This window comes from Pezoporus occidentalis, unplaced genomic scaffold, assembly GCF_034315485.1.
Source record: "Pezoporus occidentalis ecotype Australia unplaced genomic scaffold, CSIRO_AGI_Poc_V1 ctg22, whole genome shotgun sequence".
Taxonomy (NCBI): domain Eukaryota; kingdom Metazoa; phylum Chordata; class Aves; order Psittaciformes; family Psittacidae; genus Pezoporus; species Pezoporus occidentalis.
Genome location: NW_026914072.1, coordinates 2848590 through 2876393, shown reverse-complemented (window position 1 = coordinate 2876393; position 27804 = coordinate 2848590). Strand labels below are relative to the sequence as shown.

Below are 27804 nucleotides of genomic sequence, written 5' to 3'. Positions count from 1 at the left end.
ATACAAAACAGTTTCAGCTCATCCAAATTCTCATTTAGGTCATGAATGATAAAATGGATATTAACTCCAGATCTTCAACAAGTATTCATATCTGGTTTTGGTCCAAATAAAAGGAATAAGTATTTTAAGGAAAAAAGACAGTGTTAATTTAAGAAGCAGCTCTACTGAAAGAATGATCACCCTTCTGATACTCTTAGCCATTTAATTTTTGATTGCATTTTACACTGAATTAGAAGTGATCATTAAAACACCTATTCAGACAGAAAAGAAATATATGCACAAGTATCTACTTTACTTTTAGCTTGCTCTTACACCATATATACTTACATTATACAGTCAAGAAAATACACGAAAGGTTACAGAAGTTGAATTAATTTCATCTACTAAACCTTATATCTTTAGAGGTAAAAACCAAAGTATTAGGCAGACTGTATTTAACTTGACTCACTTTTCCATGCAGAACTCAGTCAAGATGGTACAGAATTGTAATTGGCATCAAAGAACATAAGATTTTTGCCTCGTTTCTTTTAGCAAGGGGGTGACCTTCAAACAGATGCTGGTAACTCAGATCAAACATTCTTAATTTCCCATCAACCTTGAAGGACAGCCTTCTCGATCAGAAATCATCTCCCACAAAGCTGAGGCAGCCTCATGTTAAAACCTGACACAACCATCCACTGAACACCCAACACAGTGCAGAAATAGCCACAGGACACTGCAGAAACACTAAGGATCACAACTGAGCTAGAAACTAAAAAAAAACCAAACAAGCAGAAAATATCTGATCTTACTGCTCTCCTATTATTTCAAACCATTTCCTATTATTTCCAAACCATCAGGTTTCTTCTGTACTTTTTAGGAGACTGTAATAAAAGCCTATTTGGGAATCTATTCTATACTGTAATACTTGAGCCCACCATTTATAGATTCAAAAAAAGGGCATTACTAGAATCATAGAATCCATTAAAGATGGGGATTGCACAATAATCTGTTAATGTTAATCCATTAAAGATGCCCCTCTTTCCTTAATATGAAAGACATTGTAGTTATTTTCCACATCCTGGCATCTCCTTCTCAGACTCAGCTCTTGGCATATGGTTGTTATTGGATGATGTAGACATCCGAGTGTCACTGCTCCATGATACTGATACCATGTAATTTCTGGAGAGTCTGGTTTTAATCTATCAAAAACCGTGCCATGACAGCAATCCACACAAAGACATTTTGGAATTTGGAATGCATTTGGAATACATGGCAGGAAACAGAAAAAACACAGCTTCTGAAATACTAATGCTACTTACAGTGCAAAATCCTATTTAAGGTTATCCAGGTTTATCTAACCGATTTCTAAAAGGAAAAAAAAAAAACAATCAAAAACCCCAGTATTGCTGGAAGTGCTGGAAGCTAGTGAGAGCCTTCACAGGACACATTAGGGAACTCCACAAATTTGAACAGTGCTTAGGGAAAATCTTAGGGGGCAAAAAAGAATACTGAAAGGAAGGGAAAATACTTTCTCTGTCCTTACACACAATTAATAACAACTTTTCATACCTCCTTAAAGAAAATATACTCTAAAATACATTTCCCATTATAGATATTTAATGGACAGGAAAAATATAGTCTCGCTTAATTCTTAAGCGTCAAACATGAGCTTGCAGAAAATGTAATATTTACTTTACACAGAAGCAGCAACAGAAGGCCACAGAGTTTTAGCTTCCCCCTTCTAAATTCTAATGAGAATTAACATTGGGTCATTTTGAAATAAGAAACATCTTTTAAAAATATTACAAAAGAGAAGGAAGAGAAAGGACAAGACATAGAATTTTACTTGTGTTTTTAGAATACAGTATATAAAGCATAGCAGAGGACTTGCAAGCAGACCTTAAGCAATGCAGGGTTAGAACTATGCCCTTCATCCTGATCCCTATATTCTGGTTGTTATTTCTTCCACCTTAGTACAGAAAAGGATTTAAAGCCAAACATATACAAAAAAAAAAACAAAAGCTGATCATTTAATCTCTATTGTATACACACATACATACAGATACTCCAAAATGATGTTCAGAGAACATTCATACCACCTCTCCTTGTTTTAGTTAAGCCTAGTCAATATAATTTCAAGAATAAAGGAAATTAATAATTCTAAGAATTGTCCTCTGGGTCAGCCCACCTTGTATAAAGTTTCATCATGAATAGCCAACACAAGATAATGTAACACAGAGATCACACAGCCTGGGTGAAGTACCACCCAAAATTCCATATTCCTACCTGATTGCAACTCATTTTTTCATAACTCTAAAAAATATGTCATAAAATGCAATATTTCCAGACATAATTAATAAGGTGTAAAATATAAAAAGCAACATAATTCAAATTGGGTCAGTTGAAAAACCAATCAATATATATAGAATCATTACCATGTACCAGTAGTTTGGTATATGTACGAAACAAACACAGCAATTATTTCTCATTAAGAATGCAAATAAATACATAACTCTGAAAGCTGAGCAGCAGGAAACTGAGCTAGCTATCGAAACTAAGTTTTGAGGCAATGCACTGAATGACAGTCTGAAGAGAAGCAATACTATCCTTATCAGACAGGAAGAACCCCTACCAGTATTTTAGCCAATATGCCATCTTCACTTGACTCCATGGTGACCACTGCTTTGTCCGTTTCGATTTCACACAAGGCATCTCCAGTACTCACTGTTTCACCTGCAAAACATAACAGAACTAATGAATACTTAGCCTAAACTTCCTTTCAGATATATTTAACCATGGAAGATAGATACTTCTCCATAAAAGACAGCCATTTTACATTCTTTAACATATTCTATAGCTAGTTTATGACCCATAATTATTTATCATATTGTATCTTTCACTTCCAAATAAAAACACCAAGATTCACACTGCAGTAGAACATTAACATGTTCCAAATACTGCTGTTCACAGTAGGTTTTCCAATAGATAGGAGTGGAAAGAACACTTTGGCAGACCATATTTTTGCTCTTCTGCTTTGTAATAAGAGAGCAGTATTTGCAACAGAAGTTGCCTGACCTGAATGCAACTCTCCAAGATTATATATAATGCACTTGAAAAACAGTGCTGCGTTTTGTGGGGTTTGGGTTTGGGAGAGGGAGGTTATTTGTTTTTGTGGTGTTTTATGTTGTGGGTTTGTTGTTTTGTTGGTTGGTTGGTTGGTTTGGTTTTCTTTCTTTTAAATTATTCAGTTCTTATAGCTAGGCTGAATGATTAGGATCTCTGCTGAAGCTACAGCTGCCCTACCTGCAGCTGCCCTGGAAGTGCTGAAGGCCAGGTTGGACTGGGCTTGAAGCAACCCTATCTAGTGAAAGGTGTCCTTGCTGGGGGTTGCAACTAGATGAGCTTTAAGATGCCTTCCAACCCAAACCAGTCTGTGATTTTCTGTTTAATTACTGACAGACCAGTATCCAAATCACATGATATAAACTTTGTTCTTTGCTGTACTCTGGAAATCAAATCAAAATTCACTAAGCAGAGAGACTTGAAGTCCCTGGAGGGGGTGTCTCAGAAGGCAGAAGAGTCACACTGCACTGCAGAGTTACTCTGCAGGAGTTACAGTGCAGGAAGCTGCTAGCACTATTGCCTATTCTGTTTCCTGCTCACAATAACAAAAGGATTTCAGTCTCCTGAGGTGTCAGTCAAACATCTTTCATGAACGCTGAATTCATACATAACGAAAACAAGTTTTCAGAAATATAGTTTTATTTTTATGAGGACTTTATCACCCGAGGGAATCAATATGACACTGCATTAACAGAGAGAAGGAAGAGTCAAACTGTCAATTACATTAATTTTTCCTTCTGCAGTACTGTCCATCCTGTGAAAGCATAGAAATGAAAACATTTTATACTTACACAAAGAGCAGAAAAATTATCAAAACGGTATTCTTCTGACCCCTGCTGGTTAAACAGTGCGAAAACCAATTCCTATGCAATCAACAGCTTGCTTCTATCAATTACTCTAAAATATCTGATAATCTCATATCCAAAAAAAAATAAATAGTTATATTCAGTAATGCCACTACAATTAGATGGCAAACTCACTGGAAGATTTTGTAGTTATGAGCATCCCTTGCAGACAGGAGTATAAGCATTAAATCACTTTGCTTTTTCTTCAAAATTTAGCTTCATTTCTTTCAAAATCATGTTTATTCTCCAGACAGAGGGGAAAAAAAAATATCCATAGGAACTAATTAAGGCCACCAATGGTCCAAATAAGAGAATATACTAGTCAATTTTAAGCTTGTTTCTAAATAGGAAGTAGAGCAATAAAATTCTGAAGTCATTTTCTCTCAAAGTCCAACCATCAATTAAGATTTTATTTTAATTTAATTAAAATAAGTGTGGAGCTTTTTTCTTTTTTTCCTTTTGTGTTGGGGTAGAAGTAGTGGAAAGTAGAGTGGAAAAAGACATTGCATAGCTGCTGCATCCTAACATCTTTTTATGATCCCTTCTACTCCACTCTGGTGAGACCCTCCCTCTGCTAAGGCCCCTCCATGCAGACAGACTGCTATACTGTTTCTAGTAAATTCTGCAGAAATTCTTACTAGAAGTTTTACGAGCAAAAGGTCGTGTCCACTCCTGGAGTGACAAGTTGCCTTCCAGATATCTCTCAAAATGTATTAAAAAAAATGCGTAAAAGCAAAGTACTCCTAGTAATACAATGATGGAGGCTGGATCAACACTTAGAGGAAATGGCTTATAAAGGCAGAACAGTCAAAACACAGGTTTAGCCCACCAATTGTGTCTGTTAAAAATAATTTGCTTTAAGGGATTTTTCTCTTTTCTGAAAGTGTTCAGCACCTTAGACATCTAAAACTGTCCGAGAATAAGATATATACCAATGGACAACGGCTACATGGAATCCAAAAGTACAGCCAAAATCCAGTTTTAACTGTAATTGAAGAGGTGGAATGGTAGGGGAAGAGGTCTCCTGACATAACAGGGACTACCAACTCTTCTGCAGATCATTTTTGACTTACATACAAGTGACGTGAAGACAAAACATACACTCAGACTACTTATCTAGCTGCTCCAACATATTTTAACAAAAGTACATTACTTTTCAGTTGTCAGAGCACAGAGAACTCAGGAGAACCACGGCTGGTAGGACTTTTTATGGAAGAGTAGCTTGGGTTTTGATTTGGGGTTGGGTTTTTTTCTTTTTGGAAAGAGATTTCCTCATTTGGAATTTGAATTATTAAAGCAATTTTATCAGCTTTAATTGTAGACCATAATTTAAAGAAGAAAAAGTAAGCCCTGAATAGCAACTATAGAAATACCACATCTTTCATGCTATTTTCTAATGCAGAAGCATAATGAAACAGAGACCCTCTGCAAAGTCAAAGGCTCTCGAACTTCCAAAGTTCAGCCTGACAACACCGACAATTAAAACAACACACACAATCTCACACCCTGGAACAACCTAATGAAATGTTTCAAAAATATGCCCAAATGCAACGTTTTGAAAGAAAATGAAAGGGAAAAACGTTTCATTAACTAAGAATTTCAAAGTGGGCACTGCTCAAAAAGACAGCCTCCAAGTACCAAACATAATGCTTCAAGATACTACGATCCACCCAGAAAGAATGATCTTATTCTTACAGAGCAGATTTATATAGCTGAAGTGTTACAACAAATGTGGCCATGGAAAATACTATGTTACCTTCCTTTTTTAACCATTTCACAATGTTTCCTTCTTCCATAGTAGGAGACAGTGCAGGCATGAGGACTTTAATACCAGGTATACCTGTAAAACAAGCACATGATTATCTAGACTAAATACTTTTTCAGTATAACTATGTTCTCAGTTAACTGCTTAACACAAACGAAACTAAAAGTGCATGAATCTGAAAGACACTTGAACAAGATTCACTATGATGCTCTTTTAAGCTTGCATATGAGCATGCACTCTAAAGAGCACCAAAGAAAACATGGTACTCAGTATAGAACCTGCATGTTACACAGAGAACAAGGCCAACTTCAGTATGCAGTCTTAAATAATACAAAATATTAAGCAAATTAAAATCTCTCTTACATAAAAATATGATATATAAACTTTGGCTCTGCTGAAGATGATTTCAGATACTTACCTGCTTAAGCTTTGATTCAATTTTCAACGGAAACTCTGTCCATGACCAAGATTTTGTACATTATTAAAAATATACAAACCAGTGTTTTCAAGTATCCCTCAGTTCAGCCTGACCTACTGAACTATCCTTCTGCAGATGGAAGTGAAACAGGGTTTCATGACTCGGTCAACAGAGATGTAAACAGAAAAAAAACACAGCTTAGCTTGTGTGTGGTTGGAGCCCTATTGTGTGTAGAATGAAAAAGCAGCTATAAAAAACAAACACTAGAAAATAAAACAAACAAACCAGCAGCTATTTGAAGCATTACTTCATAGTATATGATTCTACGACTTGTCTTCTCATTTCCTGCTTGTCAGGAAACAAAGGCTGAACATAAGAGATGTTAGACATAAGTAAGCCCAGAGGAGAGAACACACACACACACATACCCCAGTCCTCAAGAGAGGCCAAAACTGCTGTACTCAAAAGAAATCGGATTAGAGGTATTGGTATGTTCCCTGCTGATGAACCATGATGTGCTAGAGGACAGTGTAAGTAACTCCACTCACAAATTCCTCTGTGGTATCTACCATAGCTCTTCTTCCTAGTTATACAGTATGCCAGCAGTGCAATTACGTATGTAGCAGACAGGCAAGCACCTTCTGTCTCAGAGGACTTCTCCAACCTCAGGCTTCTAGTCATGGGCTTGCAAGCATGAAGACCGAATGGGGTGCAAATGTGCAGAACATATCTAGCCACTTGTTAGAACCTTTCTGACTCTTTATGAAGGGCTAGATACTCACGTCCTGATTATGACCTCTGTCTCAATGCTGAACTGCAACATTAAGAACACCAAGGCAAAGTATGTAATCCCATTTCCCCAAAATTCAAATACTAAAAAAAGAAATGAGAATTCAGAGTATTGAATTCCTAGACCATAAACTTTGTTGGTCTTATTAAAATCCAGCACAGACACTACATACTCTTCTCTCATCCTCTTGGCTGCAGGCTGTGGAATTATTTTCAGAATTAAAGCATATCTTCAAAATTAATAAAGCCCCCATGATACTAGCACTCTAAACACTGATGATCCACCTCTTTCACTGATGAACTTTTCCCATGTATAATTTATTCTATATATTATTCTATATATATTCTATATATAAAATATATATAAATATATATAGGGTTAGGGCTAGGGGTTAGGGGTGAGGGTCAGGGTTACGGTTAAGGTTAGGGTTAGGGTTAGGGGTTAGGGTAAGGTGGTTAGGGTTGGGCTTAGGGTTATATATATTATATACAATAAATAATATATATATAATATATATATTATTCTGAATATATTATTGTATATATTTATACTATATTTTTTCTGTTGGGAAACCATATTTACATTTCAGGTTTGTCCTGGGTTTAGCAGTGGTAGTCATTTTTTCCTTGTTAGTAGCCTATGCAAGTGCTGTGCTTTTGACTTTCAGCCTGGGAACAGCACTGATAACACCAATGTTTTTAGTTGCTGCTCAGTAATGTTTACTCTGACCAAGGACTTCCTGAGTCTTATGCTCTGCCAGGGAGGAGGGGAAGCTGGGAGGAAGCAGAGACAGAACACCTGACCCAAACTGACCAAAGAGGTATTCCATACTACAGCACATCATGCCCACTATATAAACTGGGGGCAGTTACCCGGAAGGGCTAGATCACTGCTCGATCAGGCTGGGTATCGATCGGTGGGTGGTGAGCAGTTGTATTCTCTTCCCTTGTTATTTCCCTTATGATTATTATTATTGGTGGTAGGAGTAGTGGTTTGTGTTATACCTTAGTTACTGGACTGTTCTTATCTCAACCCGTGTGAGTTACATTCTTTTGATTCTCCTCCCCATCCCTCTAGGAGCAGGCGGAGGAATTAGGGGGGAGTGAGCGAACAGCTGCATGGTACTGAGTTACAGGCTGGGCTTAAACCACGACAAGGTTGAAATTGAGCAATTTCAAGTTTCCGCAGTTACATCTTATGTCTTTGTTGCAAAGCTTGGAAGATTTCTTGTTACAGAGTCCCTCCTTGTGACTGTCTATATACGGAAACAAGGTCAATTCTTAGCCTTTTCTTTCCTTTGACAAACAAAATAAAAAGATCTGAGAAGTTCAGTGTAGGTAAGCAACACACCACCACAACCTCTCAGGCCCTGCAGCACCAACTACTAGGCACAGCCATGCAGCAGATCACTTCAATCTGCTAGCTGACTGACTCTATTTAGTAAACCCAGACCTGGAAAAGTGGCACTACACAGCAGCAAGACCCATCCCATGGCAGGGGGTTCTTCCAAGGACAGGGCTCATGATACAGCCCATGCCTTGGCCAAGCACACTGTATCTCTTGTCATTTGATCCAGTATACCCCAGCAGCATTCTGTCATACAGCTTGTAATACAAGATATATTACCTTTCTGAGCTTTTAAGGGTAGTTCTGAGGCCAAATAAATATATCTTTCTAGACTGTTCTGTATGAGTAGTTTCCCAGAACCTGACAGATTTTTGAGGTTCTTTCTTTAACTGGTATATCTTAATCTCTATTCAATTAGAGAACAGTAGACACGTGGAAAGTACATTGTATAGAACAGCAGGATTCTGCCAGCATTAAGGCTTATTGTCATTCCATGGGAAACACCACCACACTTCTACCAGTTGTCGTATTGCTTTCAGTAGCACTGAAAACTAAAAAATTAACCCCTTCCCTCTCTCCCCATTATCCAGAAGAAAAAGGGTAAGGAAAGAACCTAGAAGAATTCTGAGCTGAAAAGCACATCATCTTGAGTGAAAGTGCTTCTCATCCTTACTTCCAAGTCCTAAAAGTCACCATGGTGAAGAACTCAGAGAACACAGTACTGAAACTTCAACTAATGCACAATGCTTTAAGGGAATTAATTGTCCACCATGTTCTGTAATTTACTAATGTTAATACATACAATAAAACTGACCTTGTCTGTCACATTGCCACAGGATTATGAAGGAATAAATCATTACATTTGTAGAAGACTACAAGTATTCAACCATATTTCAGTGATAAGGTAAAGACATTACACACATTTTTCCTATTACTTCCATTGTTATTTAATCTCTCTTCCCCCACCTCTCTAGTGGATGGACCTCAAGGCCCATCCTTGGTGCAATGCCACTCCCACTGTAAGAGATCAGGATAGTGACCACCCGAGGAACCTGAAGTCTATGAAACCTGACAAGATACATCCCAGAGTCCTGAGGGTATTGGCTGACATAGCTGCTAAGCCACTGTCCATGATACGTGAAAAGCCATGGCAGTCAGGTGAAGTTCCTGGTAACTGGAAAAAGGGAAACACTGCAGCCCTTTTTAGAAAGGGAAAGGAGGACCCTGGGAACTACTGACCTGGCAGCTTCACCTCTGTGCCTGGGAAGATCATGGAACAGATCCTCCTAGGAACAATGCTATAGCACATGGAGGACAAGGAGGTGATCTGAGACAGCCAGCATGGCTTCACCAAGGGCAAGTCCTGCCTGACCAGCCTAGTGGCCTTTCTATGATGGAGTGACTACATCATAGAAAGAGGAAGAGCTATGGATGCCATCTATCTGGACTTCTGTATGGCCTTTGACATGGTCCCCCATAACATTCTTCTCTATAAATTGGAGAGAGATGGAGTATATGGGAGGACTATTCAGTAGATGAGGAATCAGTTATGGCCACATCCAGAGGGCAGTGATAAATAGCTCAGTGTCCAGATGGAGATCAGTGATGAGTGGTGTCCCTCAAGGATCCATACTGGGACCAGTACTGCTTAATACCTTCATCAATGATACACACTGTGGGATCGAGTGCAATTTCAAAGTCTGCAGACAAAACTAAGCTGAGTGGTGCAACTGACATGCAACTGAGGGACAGAATACCATTCAGAGGGCCCTGGACAGGCTGGAGAGGTGGACCAATGTTAACCTCAAGAGGTTCAACAAAGCCAAGTGCAAGGTGTCCCGCACGTAGGTGTACTGGGACAATCCCTGGTATCAACACAGGCTGGGAGTGAAAGGACTGACAGCAAACTTGAGGACAAGGACTTAGGGATAGTGGTGGCTGAAGAGCTGAATATCAGCCAGCAATGTGTACTCAAAGCCCAGAAAGCTACCTATCTGGTAGCACCAGGCACTCCCATCTCTCTGTTCCCTTGCACACAGCCTTTACTTCTCACCACCACCACCTATCTTCACCCCTCACTTAACTCTTACACACACACCCCTGCAAGAGGCCGTCGGCACGGGCACTCGACTAACAACGACGGGTGCAGGATGCACCCATCACTCACCCAGCAGCTCCCGGGTCCCGTGCAGACACCTCCAGCCCCCTTGAGCAAACGCCAAGCCAGCGCCCAGAGCTGGCGGCCGCCCCAGCAGCAGCCGCGCCACTTTGCCACCACAGCTCACCCACAAGGAAGCCGCCATCTTGTTTCTCCTCTCGTCCCTGCCCTCCCCGTGCCGGGGCTGTCTCTCTCACTGCCTGAGCAGAAAAAAGATGGGCCCGCCCCTCACCCGGTACTGCCCCTTTCCCGCACACCAGACCCGAGGGGGGACTAGTCTGCACATCCCATCACGTCCAGCCCTAGGGTATCGCACGGCTCGGTGGTACACACCCGCAGTAGACAGGCGCTCAGCGGGCAGGCCCCGGGAAAGGGACACCCCCCCTCCCCCCCCACCTCCGCCCGCCCGCCCCCCGCCCGCCCACACGGGCGCCATGGCAGCCAACGGCATTGGCGCCAATGACCGGGACGCCGTGCAGGTAACGCGGGGCTGCCCCTTACCCCTCCCGCCCAGGTAACGCAGGGCCGCCCCTGCTCCCCGCCAGCAGTTCACGGTCCTCTCGCCGGGTGGGAGGGACTGCTGGCGGCCTGACATGCGATGTGAACCGGCATAAGTCTTAACCGGCGTGTCCGGACCCCGCCGTGGCGCTTGAACACTGCTAAGGGCTTCTCGCTCTCTCCGTCAGGCGCACTCCTTGTTGTTACATGCCAGAGAGCACAGAGGTGTTAAGTATTACACTTCCCGAAGTGCTGCCGGCTGGCAGTCCACCTGCAGTTACAGGGCTCGTGGCCCTTCTATTTGTGGTAACTCTGGGGAGTTAAGTTTGGTTTAGTTTGGCCTTTCTCTCTGATTGTTTGGGTTGTTGTTGTTTTTTTTGTTTGTTTGGGTGTTTTTGTTTTTGTTTTTTTTTTTTACAGAATCAACGGTTTGTGTTGGAAGGGACTTTAAAGTTCATCCGGTTCCAGTCCCCTGCCACAGGCAGGGACACCTTCCACTAGACCAGGTTGCTCCAAGCCTTGTCCAGCCTGGCCTTGAACACTGCCAGGGATGGGGCAGCCACAGCTGCTCTGGGCAACCTGTAAATATATAAAATCTTGTCACAGAGATGAAAGAACCTCATCTTCATGCCTGTAACTGTCTGATAAGAGACAACAAGCTTAAGTTTTAGCAAGCAGTGTTTACTTTGGACCTTAGGAAAATATTTCTAACCTGGGGCAGCTAAACAAATTGCCTGTGGAGTTTGTGACTCATGAGGTTTTAAAGGTGAGGTTAAAGTAGGAGCTTCCAAACCTTGTCAAACTCACCCCAGGCTGCCATTTCCATCCCTTCACCTTCCCAGCTGTTGATGGAAAGTGTAAGCACTTTCCCGTGGCATGCAGCCCCCTGTAGCAGCATCGCTAAGATGGAAATGGTCTCTCTGTGGGCCGTCTGTTCAGGGGGGCTGCGTTAAACAAAACCTCTGCTCCCTGTGATTCTAAGGGACAGGGAACAATCTCGAGCTCCTCACAGAATCCCAGTTCCATTTTGCTGTAGTCTTATGGTCTCACTTCAGACCATCAAGGATCACTGTCTTCAGTGTTAGGAGACACTGTGGTATTGGGGTGGGGAGAGGGAACAGAGACAACAGCATTTTTTTCTTAATGTTTCAAGCAAAAGAATTTTACAAAGTTAACTACCTGTCTCCCAGTTTTGGCGTGTGCTGGTTTTTTTGCCTTTTGTTTTTGTTTTTTTTGCCTTTGTTATATTTATTCTCTGGTTGTTTAATCCCTGTAATGTACCTTCCCCCTGCTAAACAAGCATTCCTCTTGGAAATAGCCTTTTATGGGCGTAAATGACTAAACTGAGCACTAGAGCAGCTAGTCGCTTATTTAAAATAAAATAAAATCCTATTAAAGTTTCTAATTGCTGCAGTAAAAGAAAAAAAAAAAACAAAAAACACAAACCTAAAAAAGGCAAACCATAAATGATCTGTTTCATTTGGAGGTCTGTAGTTGCTTTAAGAATTGACAGTCTGTGTCTTAAGCGGAGTAAGAATCCACACCGCCCTGCTTTCCTGTCTCTTCCTTACAATTATTCCTTTTCCTCACTTAAAAAACTCTTTTTTTCATTATGGAATCCTTGTATGGTGCTGAAGGTGTCGTAAAAAATAAACTTTTTTAAAGGATCATGACATTATTTTTGCAATTTTGGTTTAGTTGATTCATTTCTATGCTAAAGACAGATTTTAAACAGAAATCTACCAGTTTATTATTGGTACTTTTCTCACTTCATGTATACAGTGTAGCACAAATCTGGTCTACTACATCAAATGTATCGCTACATGGCTATTCAGAGAAACCTCATCATTATTTACTACCTGTTAGTATGAAATATCAACAGTATGATTTCATCTGTGCAGCCTGTGCTTACTTCTGACAAAAATCTATGATTTCTAAGCAATTTAGGAAAGGCAAGTACATATTTCAGGCACTTTATATTTACTGTAATATCTTAAAATATCCACACTGTAGTTCAGCTTTACGCCTTTTGAAAATTATCCTCAAACCTTTACAAATTGTGTTTGTTCTACAAGTAGACTGGGTCCACCTTGATTTTTGTTATATTGGATACACACTCTGTTCTGAGGTTTTGGGTCAGGAGGGTGGGTTTGTTTGGTGTTTTAAATAGTATCAGGTAAAGTAATTTAAATAAAATAGGAAAAAGCTCATTTTCCTTGAGCAACCACCGTCTTCCAGAATGCAATAATATATTTTTTAAAATAGACTTGACTGCTGGAAATAGATTCTAATTTTTCTGTGAATACTTCTGGTCAGTTTCTGGTTAGAGATGTACCAGCAAATTTCTTTTCAAAAGAATAATGGGTTGAAAAATCAGTCAATTCCTTTAGTTCATGGAAATCTGTGGAGTTTTCATTGATACATAACAACATGTAGAAACTGGTGGGCCAGTTCCTGAGTTGGAGATATGAAAAAAGAGACAGCCAATGGGATCTGTACTTCAACTGTAAAATCAAACTTAAAATACTGCTAATTGAGATTTGACAAAGAGTAATCCTGTTGACTTGCCTTCTGCTTTCACACATTTACTCCCAGGCTTATTATAGCAATTACGCACTCTTAATTATGGAAAGAGGTGTCATTTTTATCATCAGCAATTTTAAACATGAAATAGTCAGATTTTTGTTCTGCTAGTTTATGTTTATGATTAGTATCTACTGATCCTGGAAAAATACTGTTAAACTCTGAGGATTGATGTATAATCCTGGAATTCTTCAGCAAAACAGTCAAAATTCCTTGATTATATTTCATATGTTTTTGCTAAAGTAGCTTCTGGTTTTGTACTTCGTAGAATTATTTTAGATGATTTATAAAAGTGGTGAAAAGTGCCCATGTTATCCCATTAATATAAATTTTGCAGTAAATGCCTAGATTCATCCAACAGGGAAAACATAAACAACTGTGGGAATGTTATAATTTTTTTTTCCATGGCTGTGTACATTCAATAAATAATAACAATATAAACCTATTTAGTATAAGCTTATTCCATCAAAAGTAGAAGAGACATCATTTTTCTTTGAAATAAAAAGTAGTGGTTGTAGTACCTAGGTTAGGAATAGACAGCAATGTTATTTTGAAGAATAATAAAGCAAGATACTATGGGACTCAGTTTTGTGACAGGGGAATTAGGTACAGCTATTAATTCTGTATCAGTAAATCAGAACAATGAAAGAACGACCCATAATTTACACATAGCTGTGCTTGTTTTGTGTTTGTAAACATACAACATGTGCATTAATGCCTGTGGCAGGGTTTGGAACTAACTGAGCCTTAAGGTCCCTTCCAGCTTAAACCGTTCTGTGATTCTGTGAAGTTTGAAGTATTGATCAGGTGTAATGCATATAAAAAAAAGAATTCTGTGAGAGTTGCCTGCAGTAGGAGGGGACTGTATTTGGTGACCTAAGGGTTTAGTCTGCCTAAAACTATTACATTTTTCTGTTGAAAGCAAAGCAAGAAGCCCATCTGATGTGCTTAATTTCTGATTTCTCTCACACACCCATATAAGATACAAACCCATCTGTATTGCTTTGATGATGGGGTGGAAATCTTATTCTATCCCAGGGAGATAAAATGTCATAAATAAAATTGCTGCTTTGTTTCGCTGTTTACTTCCTTACCTCATGGGTTCCGTCGTATCAGGATCTTTGTGAAAGAACATATGATTTTTATCTTTATACTGGTAAAGGGGGGGGGAGGGAGAATCTCACTTTTTGTTTTCTCAAATAACCTGAAATACTTCAAACAACATGCAAATGCATATATTCAAGTGCACAGCATGAATTAAAATAACTTCTCACGGTTTTCTCTGTGTATACTGGTTATATTTCTTACATGAATGAATCCAACATGAAAAATGTTTAATTTTGTAATGTAGCACTCACTTAATCAAAGACCACTGCCTGTTAGGTGCAGCTTTTTTGTTTTGTATCATCAGTACAGAGTAGCGTTTAGAATTTCCAATAAATTGTTTTGTCTTGTACTGTAAACCCACTCTGGTTTAGATGAACTATGTGATTAATCTGTGACACTGCAGATACTTTGGTTAATAGATATTTATTGATGTACTGAACAGTGGAATATTGAAAAAAATAAGAGCTTTTTTTTTCTTCTGAAAGAAATATTAAAAAATGCTATTTGCTTTCTGGCTAAAATGCATGTGAGGTAACCTCACATTGTAAAAATATAGGAATGTGAACTTCATCAAATAATTTGCTTGTGTTTTCTATGGTATTTTTGACTGCTATGTAAAAATACAGAACAGAACAAATAAAGTCTCTTCTACTGAAATTTGTAAATTAAGCAAAATAAACCTACAGAAAACTGGTTCAATTGGAAAAAAAAATAGTTGAACTTTTCAAAATGGTAATGTTAGATGCATTTATTTTTCTTTTTTTAATAGCAATAGTCTACAACCTGACCTTGCTGGGATAAGACCTGTGGGCCACTGCACTTAAATTTGAGATGAAATCTTTCCTGTGAAGGATAGTCAGACATGCATGGGGGGGGGGGGGGCTTTTGTTTGTTCCTTTCAAGGTGTTAATGACTCCTGCAACGCATAAAGGGCATTGTACAAACACGCAGTCATGTTGTAACTGAAGTTCGTAAGCATAAATCAGACTGTCATACTGCAGTACAAAAGTACTGTCCCCTTAAACTTAATTTCAGCTTTGAAATGCTTAGATTTATGATGTTTCTGATGAGTTGTAATTATTTCTTTACTTTTAGGAGAAGTTACATCCAAGAAATCTTATCCCAGATCTTTGCAGACTGTTTTATGGTTTAGGCTGGGTAACAGGAACTGGTGGAGGAATTAGCTTGAAACACGGGTGAGTAAAGATAGAAGAAAAAGAATGTGATGGTTAGAGGGGGGTGGGGGTGGCTGTGTTTAGTAGTTGGTGAGGGCATTTCAGTAGCATGAAAAATGTTTGAATGTCAAGAGTGAGCAAGAAGGTAGAGGAGAAATGAACAGTATGCCAAATTTTACCATATAGAAGGGTGGTAGCTAGTCTGAATTAGTCACTGCAGTCCCTTCAAATAGAGATAATCTTCACAGAGTGTCTTTTTTTTCTTTTTTCTATCTTAGTTTAAGGTAGATGAATTGTCTTTAAGGGAAATTGTATTCCGCCTTTTTAATTTTATTGACTATGGAATTTAGGGTGGGTTACACCTGGCACACAGCTTTCAAATGCCTGCAGTTAGATGAGGTGGATCCCACCCCAGACATTTTGCAGGCAGGACATTTCCTTTAAGGAGGAAATTACTGTTTGGCTGAGTTAATTTCTAAGGAGATATTCTTAAAATATTACTAAAGCAGAACAGGTAACAGCAGAATATTTTTTGGTCTGTATCCACTACTGAGAAGCACCAGTTTGCTTTTTAAGTTGCTAGTCTCCCCATGTTCATACTTTCCAGGGTTTCAATGGAGACAGAGCTTCTCTCAGTGGCCATTGAAAAAGGTGAAGTCCTCATTCTTCAAAACACCTTGCACAGTGCCTGCAGTTCTCCCCAGTCACAGGGTGTAGTGACAATCTAACTTGAAAGCGACCGACCTCTCATTTTTCTGACATACACTTGCATACAGACACATACAGCCATTGGTATTCAAATATATTAGGGAGATACATATGAAGGAAAGGCTCTAAATGCTAAGATTTGTGCTATTCTGATGGCTTTGTGCAGGTCATTTCACTTCCCTGCTTGATCTTGCAAGGAATAAGGATTTTTTTTCTTGTTTTTAAAGTTCTTTGTCTATGGAAATATATTTCTAGCACTAATTTCTCATTGGTAGCTAAGTGTAGCCTATATTCTTTGTAATTTCAGTGTGATTGATGTTGGTTGTGGCAAGACAAATGGTGTCAACGGAGAGCACACTGACATAGTACAGTTTCCCCCAGCAGTTCTATAACTTGGTTGCGCAGACTACACCAGAATACGTATTTGAGTCGGTTTCAATACTGTACATGGTCTTGGAATCCATGTGGCTGTACTGTTCTATACCTACAATAACATAAGTGTTTCAAAATTAATAGCTATAAGGCGGAGATCAGACTGGCTTAGAATTGTTGCATTGGAAATAATGAAAGAATGATTGAAATTTGATTGAAATTATAACAACTGTTCTTCTCAGCTAATTCTAATCAGCTTTACTCACTGTGTAGTTTGTATCAGCTACCCAGAACAAAAATGACAATTCGGACATGGGATAATATATTAAAAATGGATCTAGAATTCTGTGTCAGGTGTTCTGTATTTCAAAGGTATCATGTATTTTGAAAGCTATATTTCATCATCAGATTTTCCATTTATGATTTAATTTCTCAATTTTTTGATTTCTAAAAAGGAAAACATAATTTTAAGAAGAAAATGCATGGCTTTCGTTAGAAACCAAATTACCATTTGAGTTCTCGGTATGTTGCACTTTCATTCATTTTGCTCATGCAAAAATTTTACGACTAAATGCAATGTTGGCAGTGTTAATTCATGAATGTTAATAACTACAAATATAAAGCCATGTTTTTATGTGATTCTCAGCCATTTTACCACTGTGAAGAGTAAATCATCCTAAAGAGCTGTATTTTTTGAAGATTTAGAATCATAGAATCAATTAAATAGCAAAAAAGGCCCATAAGATTATCGAGTCCAGACATAAACCTAACACTGCCAAGTCCACCAGTAAATCATGTCCCTAAGCATGTCTACATGTTTTTTAAATACCTCCAGGGATGTTGGCCACCAGTTCTGTGGACAGCCTGTTCCTATGCTTGGCAACCTTTTCAGTGAAGATTTTTTTTTCTAATATCCAGTCTAAACCTTCCCTGGCACAGCTTGAGACCATTTCCTCTTGGTCTATTACTTCATATTTGGGAAAAGAGACTGGCCCCACCTCACTGCAGCCTCTTGTCAGGTAGTTGTAAAGAGTGATAAGGTCTTCCCTCAGCTTCCTTTTCTCCAGGCTGAACAATCCCATTTCTCTCAGCAGCTCCCCTCATAAGACTTGTGCTCCAGACCCTTCACCAGCTTTGTTGCTCTGCAAGTGTCCAGAAATTTCTCTTGTCCAGAAATATAAACATCTCATGTTCCTTAGAAAGTGTGTCTGTAACTTGACTAATTATTCACTAGATGTCTCTGTGCTCCTGAATTTAGTATGTTACTGCTGAAAGCAAACAGCGATTACAATCAAGAGAGATAAGGGTGCAAGGGGCGGGGGGAACGGGACACGACTAGGAAGGGGAAGGTTGCTAATATCAAAATAATTTCAGATTGCATCTTAAAATCATCCTCATTTAAATAAGTATTTTAAAGTCTTAGCAAGAACTGATGCAATTGGAATTAAATTTCAGTCATTTAATTGTGTTGAATTAGTGTTGTCTTTTTATCAATACAGGTAATATAGATGCATTAAAAAAACTATACAGTTATAACAAAAATGTAAAGTATTTATGTTGTAGAATGCTACAGATAATATTGTTTATAGGTAGCCTGTGGATTTTTAAGTAGTAGTTTTGTCACCTGTTTTGTCAATCACTGTCTGCTTGCGATTTCTCTAGTTCCTTTTTTATTCTGAATTCTAGGGATATGAGTTTGGAATTATTGCAGGTGGAGGCTAGGTGTTCATAGGAAAAACAAAGCTGCTGTTCCTGTGTGCATTTTGGATCTCATCTTGTTGAAAGCAGTTTTGTACTCCTTCAAGTTAGAGATTTCATATGCCCTTGTATGATTTGGTACTGTTTTGAAAACCATCTACATGTCAACCTATAGAAAGAGCAAGGAGGTTATTACGATATGAGGAGCCAGATTTTCTGTTTACTTTTCAGTGGATTGAGAGCTCCAGTGCCCATGCAGTTGAGCAACACTGTCTTGATCATTTTTCCCTGTCTGTAACTCTTCATAGGAATGAAATCTACATCGCTCCTTCAGGAGTCCAAAAGGAAAGAATACAGGTATGTTCAACTGTATTTTTAACACAGAGTTCATCTTGAAATAGATGAAAGTACCTTTGTTCAGAGTTTCATTTTTTTCTTATGTAAAGTTAGAAACTTGTTATACTATTGACTGCCTTATTGAAGCAACTGAGGGTTTCACCCAGTACTCCACTAGCATAGCAAGCCAACATGTATTCAGTGGCAAGTGTAGATTAGTCTTGATGGTCTCTTTGCTTTAAATTAATGCAGAAGACTGTGAGGTTTGACCATCATTAAAGTCCATCTTTATTCTTCGTCAAGCTTGAAAAGCTGTCCAGATGTCTGACTGCAGTGTCAAGTTACAGTGGCACATACATAATTAAGCATTAACACCTCATATCTATTTATTTTCATTTAAGTGATTACAAATCTTTGTCTTAATATTCCCAGTAAATATATAGGCTCTGCCCATGAAAAGGTGACCTTGTCTGTCTGCCTCCTGTCCAAAAAAAAACCCAAAGTATAAGTGGAGGGGACAATGGTAAATGGTAACTATTTTGTGACAGCAGGAACTCCCCCAGAATACAACAATATGTGAAAGGACTTTGTTGCTTTATAGATCTGAGGGTAAATACAGTGAGAAGTTAAAGGAATCTCTTCACTGATAGAAACTTGAAGCTTCACAGCAGTCCTCATTGGGGATGTTAGCAAGTAAGGCAGATGAAGGCACGTAAGATGATATGGCAAGATTGTGGTGGTCTGTTTTTTGCTAGCAGTAGCAGTGAATTCAGCACACTAAGGAAATCTCTTGCAATTGTATTTCCTGCTGATACTTAAAATAACATTAAACAAGAAAGTTTTATTGCTGCCCTGAACAATTCTTTGTGCTCTTATGAGTAGCTGATTGAGGCAAGGGTTATATTCACGTACAATTACTAAAAGTAAGACTTTAAAAAATAATTTATCAAGTTAAATATATTATATGTAGGTTTAAATCTTGTCCTTTGTTGGTTCTTTAAGGGGGAAAAGTACATCTACATTTCCTTTATCAGTTACTACTTCTCCTTTTTATCTGTCTGTTATTTAAAAACAGACTTTCTTGACAAAATTTTAGGTTTACGAATATTTGCTTAGCAGCAGTCTGAATAAAAAGACCTAATATTAATTCACATTTCATGCTATGAGTAAGTAGTATTAGAAGCTAAGATAAATGTGGTGTGTTACAGCACTTTTACAAAGTTAAAATCACATTCTGTATTAAATACATGGTGTATATGTTTTATCTCTGTAGAAGGGCTCATCACAGCTCAAAATGATTTCTTCTTTCATACAGCCAGAAGATATGTTTGTTTGTGACATGAACGAACAGGACATCAGTGGTCCCCCACCGCACAGGAAACTGAAGAAGAGCCAGTGCACACCTCTTTTTATGAATGCTTACACTATGAGAGGTGTGTAGCAAATGCTTTTAGTTCACTGATGACTGAAACACTATATCTGCAGATCCACAAAATCAATATTCATTATATTCTTTACACATGGAAGTTACAATGAAATAAACACAAAACTCTAAAATAAATTGATTTGCAAAGGAGTATGTACAGTGGAAAGTAATCCATGGTAGCATCCTGTGAGTGTAATTTACATTTTAATCTTCTCATGTAGCTATACCTGTGATCGTCTTTTTGGCACTAGTTTTTAGTGCAGTATATTGGTAGGTTGGGCAAGCAGTTGGAGGATTTACAGCAATTTTATACCAGTAGTTCTGCCAATTCAGCAACTATGGTTTAGATCCTTCTACAACACTTGGCTGGGATCAAATGTTCCGAATTACGAAAAAAGGTGAAAAAACTACAAAACTTTTTCTGCAAGCAGACAGTAATAGACAGCTTTTGCTGTTGGCTCAGATTTACTTCTCTTACTTTAGAAAGGATTTAGAGAGTCTCTTCTAACCATCCCACACAAGAAACTTACATGTGTACCCAAGGAAAACTCATTTTGTATTTTTGGCAACATTGCACCTTTGTAAGTAAATGATAATTATTGTCTACCTGTCTTTCCATCATTTCCATTCACTTCAAATATTTATCGTTATCAGAATAATGGTAAATACTTGAAATTAATCAAGTATGTGAAAAAAATTTTGTTAATAGACATGTTTTATAATTAATTCTAAAAATATATTTTTGTCTTCTTTTTCTGTTCTTAGGGGCAGGGGCAGTGATCCATACTCATTCCAAAGCTGCTGTTATGGCTACCCTTCTTTACCCAGGGAGTGAGTTCACTGTTACCCATCAGGAGATGATAAAAGGAATCCAGAAGTGTATTTCAGGAGGCTATTACCGGTACTTCTCTATATTTAAGAAAAGAGGCACGCTGTTTGATCATGCGTTTTCAGAAATATAAGTAGATGACAAGTCATTTGAGTTACATGTGTTAAGAGTATGTAATATGAAGTATTAGGAATAAGAAGTAAAAACATGTCTGGAATAAATCAGTCACTGGCTTTCCATAAGAAGGTCCCAAGCTTATGAAAGGGATCTGAGATATAATCTTGTAATGTCAAGGCTACAGCTGTCTGTTGAGCTACAGAAACAAACCAAATAAAGAGCTGTGTTCTGACAGATATCTCAAGAACAGAGATGTGAACACATCTATACGGTGTTAAACTGAAACTGGAGCCAACCAATGTTAGGCTGGATTGATAACGTGCAAACTGCATTTGGGTGGGCTTCACATATCACTGCCTCTGCTAATTGAGAGTATGTTGAGTGGAGGATTTGAAATTTTACTTGACAGACTTTGAAAGAAAATTCAGAATAAACAGCTCATTAAAGATAATGTTACTACTTTTCAAGGATGAGCTCTGAGGTAAGTGCAGAGTTATTCCAAACTCACATTATGTGTGATGGCTTGTTTTGAGGACTCCACCCACAGTGTTGAATTGGGATCTGCAAACATTTCATAGAATCATAGAATAGTTAGGGTTGGAAAGGACCTTAAGATCATCTAGTTCCAACGCTCCTGCCATGGGCAGGGACATCTCACACTAAACCGTGCTACTCAAGGCTCTGTCCGACCGGGCCTTCTACACCGCCAGGGATGGAGCATTCACAGCTTCTCTGGGCAACCCATTCCAGTGCCTCACCACCCTGAAAGGAAAGAATTTCTTCCTTATATCCAATCTAAACTTCCCCTGTTTAAGTTTTAACCCATTACCCCTTGTCCTATCACTGCAGTCCCTAATGAATAGTCCATCCCCAGCATCCCTTTAGCCCCCCTTCAGGTATTGGAAGGCTGCTATGAGGTATATAATATGTAACAATTAGATGAAAAATTGAAATGCTAAATTCTTTCCCTTTTTTTATGTTAATTTTTTTAACTATCGATTGCCCTTTGGCAAGGGAGCAAGCCATTTGTCTGGCATGTGATTTTATACCTGGGCACATTTTACTCAGTTTTGGTTGACTTGCCAGCTATACTTCCTTGTCAGCATTAGCATTTGTATTTTTAATGTGGCAAAATAGACCCCTGATAGCAAACTGTCTAACAACACTGGTTTTAAAAAACATCCACAACAATTTTCTTCTTTGGATGTGCATTTTGAATTCTCAAAAATTCCTAAATGTTAGTCAGGAGACATTGTATTTATTAGATTCCGTATCTCTGAGTTATCCTGAGTCATGCTGTTAATTTACCAGAAAAACTAAAGAAATAGAGTTCCAGATTACATGGTTCCTAAGGATATATATGTGTATACTAGACTGACTGCACTGTCTTGCTTCACACGGCTCCCCATTGAATTCAGAAGAAATTCGGTAGTACAGAATAGGATCTTTCAAAAAAGGGATTGACAATATATTGTTTCAAATTACATTAACCTTTTCTGGAAGCTATCCAGGAAAATGCTGCAGGTAGGATAATCAGAAGTATATATTAGCCTAAATATGATCCTAGCGATGCAGAATAATTATACCTTTGACTTCAGTAGAAAGAGAACTCTATCTGAAGTAAATAGCTTAGAAAGTCTCAGGCTGTCCACAGTATTTTATATGAAGATTTGGCTAAATGTAGGCTGCTTATATTTCAATGAAACTAAAGAGATACCAAGTATTTTAGTCATTCAGGGTCTCCATGGGGATTTACAGATAATGGTTTGTGATAAAAAGCTTATGTTATGATTAATAATCAGTTATGGTATTTATATCTGCTTCCAAACTCACATTTGTGTAGAAAACAGAACCTAGGAGACCAGTGTCTTAGCTCATTTGGCCTCTCTAGTAGCAAACACTCCAAATCCAATTTTAATGATCAGAATATGTAAGAGTCCAAGTAAACCTACAAGAGCCACTTAATTTTCTTCATTCACTGTTTGTGTAGACTTCCTTGGGAAAGCATCAGCATTGAAAATTGTAAGAGATAAAACTTCTTAATTTTCTGAATATCTGAATTGAAGTACAAGCTGTATTATTTTTACTATTGCTTCCTCTCTGTTTTATAAAGTAACTACTACTAGCATCCACTCATGAAATATCTGTGTGATCTCAATGATAAATCTGAACTTGAGCTGGGGACTTATTAAAACTATTTAAACAAGTTTCTGCCAGTGTTAATTAAGATTCAAGCAATGCCAAATATCATAGTCCTCCTTCAGAAGAAACTCTTAGGCAAGTTCCACTGAGTAACATGCATCATCTTGTCTTTGGAACTAGGGTTCTCAGGCTCTCTTAAGTTCACATGTAGCCCACCAATGACTCCATCACGGAGAATTTATTTTTCATGTGTTGACTCTACTTTCTATTTATATGCCTTAGCAGGACAGTCTTATTTCCAGGGGCTTTTTGGACTACCAAAATTAATTTTTTTCTGCTCTCCAGCAAACAGTTTAATTTCCTTCTTCATGATGTGATTCCTTTAAATAATTTAATCTGAGATAAAACTTGTAGGTGATGCCAATACAGGATGAAGAGTCTGAAAAAGTTGTAAAGGGGCTCAACTGCGAAGTGTTATATCTGAATAGCTGCACCTTATACATTAAAGTGGTTTTCTCTTTTTGTGCCTCAAGTATAGCTTAGATATTGCCAGAATAATGTGGGTTTGGGAGTGAAAGGTGTTCCTGAGAGTTCTTAGGTTACAGGATGACTCAAAAGAGAAGAGCATAAAGTCACTAGTGCTGAGAATTTAACATCTTTGCATGCGCAGAGAATCTGTTTCTTAAGGAAAAGCTTCGTGCACCCAGACACAGCATTTTATTTAAACACATGATCATTATTTTTTCTTTTAGGTACGATGATACACTAGTGGTTCCCATCATTGAGAACACACCAGAAGAGAAGGATCTCAAGGAAAGAATGGCACGTGCAATGGAAAAATACCCAGACTCTTGTGCTGTATTGGTCAGACGTCACGGAGTTTACGTATGGGGAGAAACATGGGAAAAAGCCAAAACGATGTGAGTAGAATTTAGGAATATCTTTTAGGTATCTTTTGCCATTATACCTCAAAATCTTAATAATGACCTTAATGTCAACCATGGACAATGATTCAGAACATTAAGTTCTGGCCTCACTGAATGTATAAGGAGCTTTAGCCATGGGTTCATTCACGATACCACCACATAATTTTCCTTTCATATCAATGCTGGCTGATAGGGTTGCCAACATTTTCCTTTCACAGGGACAAGTCCTTCCTCATATGATACCTGCAGGCAATCTGTGCTTTTATATGACACCAGCCAATACTGTTTGATTAGTCTTCCCTAGTCCCATTTTTGGAATTTACTTCCTCATTTGCTGATGGAAATGCAGCAAATCAGGATCATGTAGCAAAAATGCTGAGCGCTTCACTTACAGCAGTAATGGAAATAAATGGTAATGGGGCTGTGCATTCAGACTTTTACATTGGTGATGTAAAGCTCAAGGAAGTAAATCACTACTTTTTGAAAAACATGGCAAGACTTGGGCCTTACTTTACATTTTCCTTCTATTTTCATTTTAATTCTAGGTGCGAATGTTATGATTACTTGTTTGATATCGCAGTGCAGATGAAGCAGCATGGGCTAGATCCTTCAAAACATCCAACAGGAGAAAACGGAATCTTATAAATGACCCCAACATTTATATTCAGGTGTGAATTTATCTATAGAAATGATCTCTTTGGAGGGAGAGAGTATACATGACACCATTACTTCAGCTTGCTTTCCCACTTAGGAAGCTTCAGTGTTGCACATCTCCCCCCCTCTGCTCCATTTCTGCTGCAATTGTATTTGTGCCTGAAATAATGCTTATTTATCACAAATGCACCAAGAAGATATGTATTAATAGTTAAGTATGTGCTGTGTGTATTTTAGCATCTATGTACTGCATGAAGTGCAATTGCTTTTTAAAACATAATTGTATCAAGCATTCCTATGGAGACAGGCTGAGAGAGCTGAGCTTGTTCAGTCTGGAGAAGAGAAGGCTCCATGGAGACCTTAGAGCAGCTTCCAGTGCCTAAAGGGGCCATCAGGAAATCTGAAGAGGGGCTTTGACAAGGGCCTGTAGTGAGAGGACAATGGGGAATGGCTTTAAACTTAGAGGGGAGATTTAGATGAGATATCAGAAGAAGTTCTTCTCCCCTGTGAGGGTGTTGAGGCACTGGCACAGGTTGCCCAGAAAACCTATGGCTGCCCAGTCTCCCTGGCAGTGTTCAAGGCCAGGTTGGATGGGGCTTGGAGTAACTTGGTCTAGGGGAAGGTGTCCCTGCCCTTGACCTCTCCCATGGCAGGTGGTTGGAACTGCATGATCTTTAAGGTCCCTTCCAGCTCAAACCATTCTGTGATTCTGTGAAGTTTGAAGTACTGATCAGGCGTAATGCATACAGATTACATATCAGGCAGCTCTCTACATGAAGGATCCCTGAAATAATTCTCACATAAACAGTATACTGCTTGGTATGGCAAAACACAACAGTAGCATAACATTTCAAAGTCTTGGACACTTCTTCCTGAAAATCTAAGCAAGTTTAAAGATACCAGTGCTGAGATTATAAAGGAGTTGTTAGGCCAAAGTGGTGGTCTAATTAAACAGGATGGGCCACTTGTTGCACAGTTGGCCCATCAGATAATCCTCTCCACCCACTGTGGTTGCATCAGAAGAGATGAAAAATGGCTGCTCAGGCAGCGTGAGCCCAGGACAGACAGGTACTTGAATCGCAAGTATGTATGCCCACACTACAGGAGGAAGCAGTGGGACAGGAGCCTTGCTGTCAAGTGAGTCTCTGCATGAACAGGTATTTGGAGTGCTGCCACTGCATACAGTGATGAAGACATGCTGGTTACCACACCTGCACAGGGCTACTTCTCGGCCCACGAGAACCATCCTAAAATTGCTCCTCTGCCCCTGCAATTGAATAGATCGGGCTAATATAGTGGCACTAATATTCCTTTGCCTATTTCTTATGACCCAATGTCTAGTTTTGACTTGTTTCTCCTACACAGGTTTCTTACATGATGGGAGTTCCAGATTTGACCTCGCACTGTTAAAACCAGAAGGGGGTGCTGTTATTCTCAGCTGGCTGACAGATCTTAGCAATCAGTTTTTATTGTAAACACATCCAAGAAGAAAAGGAGAGTTAAAACAAGCAAACAAACAAAGCTGAACAATTATTGCTATTTATCCTGGCAAATGCTACAGTGGGAGGAATGAAAATTCAGATGCAAGAAATGATTTTGAAAAAAGACTGAGAACTAATGGGACATTTTGTTGGCATGCTTTAGAAATTCATATTTCAACAACCTGCATTTGTTGATCCTGCTGTACTGCAGCACCACTGAACTTGCTCTAAGTCTCCATTTCTGAAGGTTATAGTAGCCTTCATTCTTGAGAAGAAAGTGAGGACAACCCCTTAATTAGAAGTTGAAAGCATTGTTTGAACTGGTGATTTGTTGCCATATTAATAGGAGCTTTTTCTAAAATTAAGCCTGTATCATGTATATTTTTTAATTCTCTCAATTGTCATTATAATGAGTAGGAAACAGTTTTATAGCGTGCATTTGGAAGTTATTATTGACTGACTGCTCTGGGTCTTGTCTGGTTTTTACTTCTTCAAGTTCATTCCCTTTCAGTAAGAAGGATTTTGTTTATTACAACTTTAAAACAGCATTTTTATGACCTATGATTAGCCAGCCTAAGATAGATTTAATCAAACTGCTTATTAAAATACATTCTCCCAAATTTCTGTGTCTTAGTGTCTTCTTTCAAAATATCCTGGGCTGGAGACTTGCTCCCAGTGACATCAGTCTAAGCATCAATTGCCCAACTTTCTGATGGAGTATTGAGACTCTAGTCGCAGGTGTGAAGTCTGACAGCAAAGATCCCTTCTAACTCAAACCATTCTGTTAATCTGTGATCCATTTTGGCATTTTTAGACACTTGTTTGTCAGTGGCAATTTTTTTGCAGTGATTCCACATCTTGTGAGTGGATGTAAACAGTAGTAAGAACGTGAATGAAAAATGTTACTTTTTACATCAGAGTGACTTTGGACAGGCTGCATACTCCTGTGCTCCACTTAAGCACAAAATGCATCGCTAATTATTTTCAGGATTTCAGAAGTGCAACTGCCATGAAGGGAAAGTAGATTGCATTTCTCTCAGCTTTTTTCTCTTTGGGCATGCTAACAGCAATACTTCTTGATTTGTCTTGAAATCTAGTTGCCAGCAAGTGACTGTGATCTTTAATTCTTCATTTAAACTGCTGTATTTCTGTAAAAAGTAAATTCCCATTTATTCATCAACATCTGATGATGCTGACAGAATAGGATGTAATTATGTCATTCCATAATACTGACATTTTGTAAGAATAAAGATGATTTTACATTTGGTGGTACTTTATTCTGCATGTGCAATGGCAAACTACAAAATACTCAGAAGGAAGGGTA

General features: G+C 38.6%; 2 protein-coding genes across 4 annotated transcripts in view; one reads left to right on the top strand and one right to left on the bottom strand.

Annotated features, from left to right (window-relative positions):
• Positions 1-10720, bottom strand: part of PDHX (pyruvate dehydrogenase complex component X) — a 33265-nt gene extending 22545 nt beyond the window's left edge. Inside the window, exons 1-3 of one of the 2 annotated variants that reach the window (XM_062620220.1) lie at positions 10438-10720; positions 5707-5790; positions 2615-2715 (exon numbers count right to left, since the gene is read on the bottom strand). In XM_062620220.1, coding sequence (XP_062476204.1) covers positions 2615-2715; positions 5707-5790; positions 10438-10573 — 321 coding nt within the window. In that variant the 5' untranslated portion in view covers positions 10574-10720. The remainder of the gene's footprint in view (positions 1-2614; positions 2716-5706; positions 5791-10437) is intronic. The other variant, XM_062620219.1, reaches the window with a different exon arrangement.
• A 100-nt stretch (positions 10721-10820) lies between these two features.
• On the top strand, positions 10821-27100 carry APIP (APAF1 interacting protein). 2 transcript variants are annotated; one of them, XM_062620242.1, is made up of 8 exons: positions 10821-10907; positions 15712-15812; positions 18878-18926; positions 20221-20338; positions 21097-21232; positions 24172-24339; positions 24891-25013; positions 26365-27100. In XM_062620242.1, the coding sequence occupies exons 1-7, from the start codon at positions 10863-10865 to the stop codon at positions 24988-24990; spliced, it is 717 nt and encodes a 238-aa protein (XP_062476226.1). In that variant the 5' UTR covers positions 10821-10862; the 3' UTR covers positions 24991-25013; positions 26365-27100. The 2 variants fall into 2 exon arrangements, with proteins under 2 accessions (XP_062476226.1, XP_062476227.1); XM_062620243.1 differs by having other exon boundaries at positions 10852-10907; positions 24891-25025; positions 26374-27100.
• Positions 27101-27804: the final 704 nt, after the last annotated feature.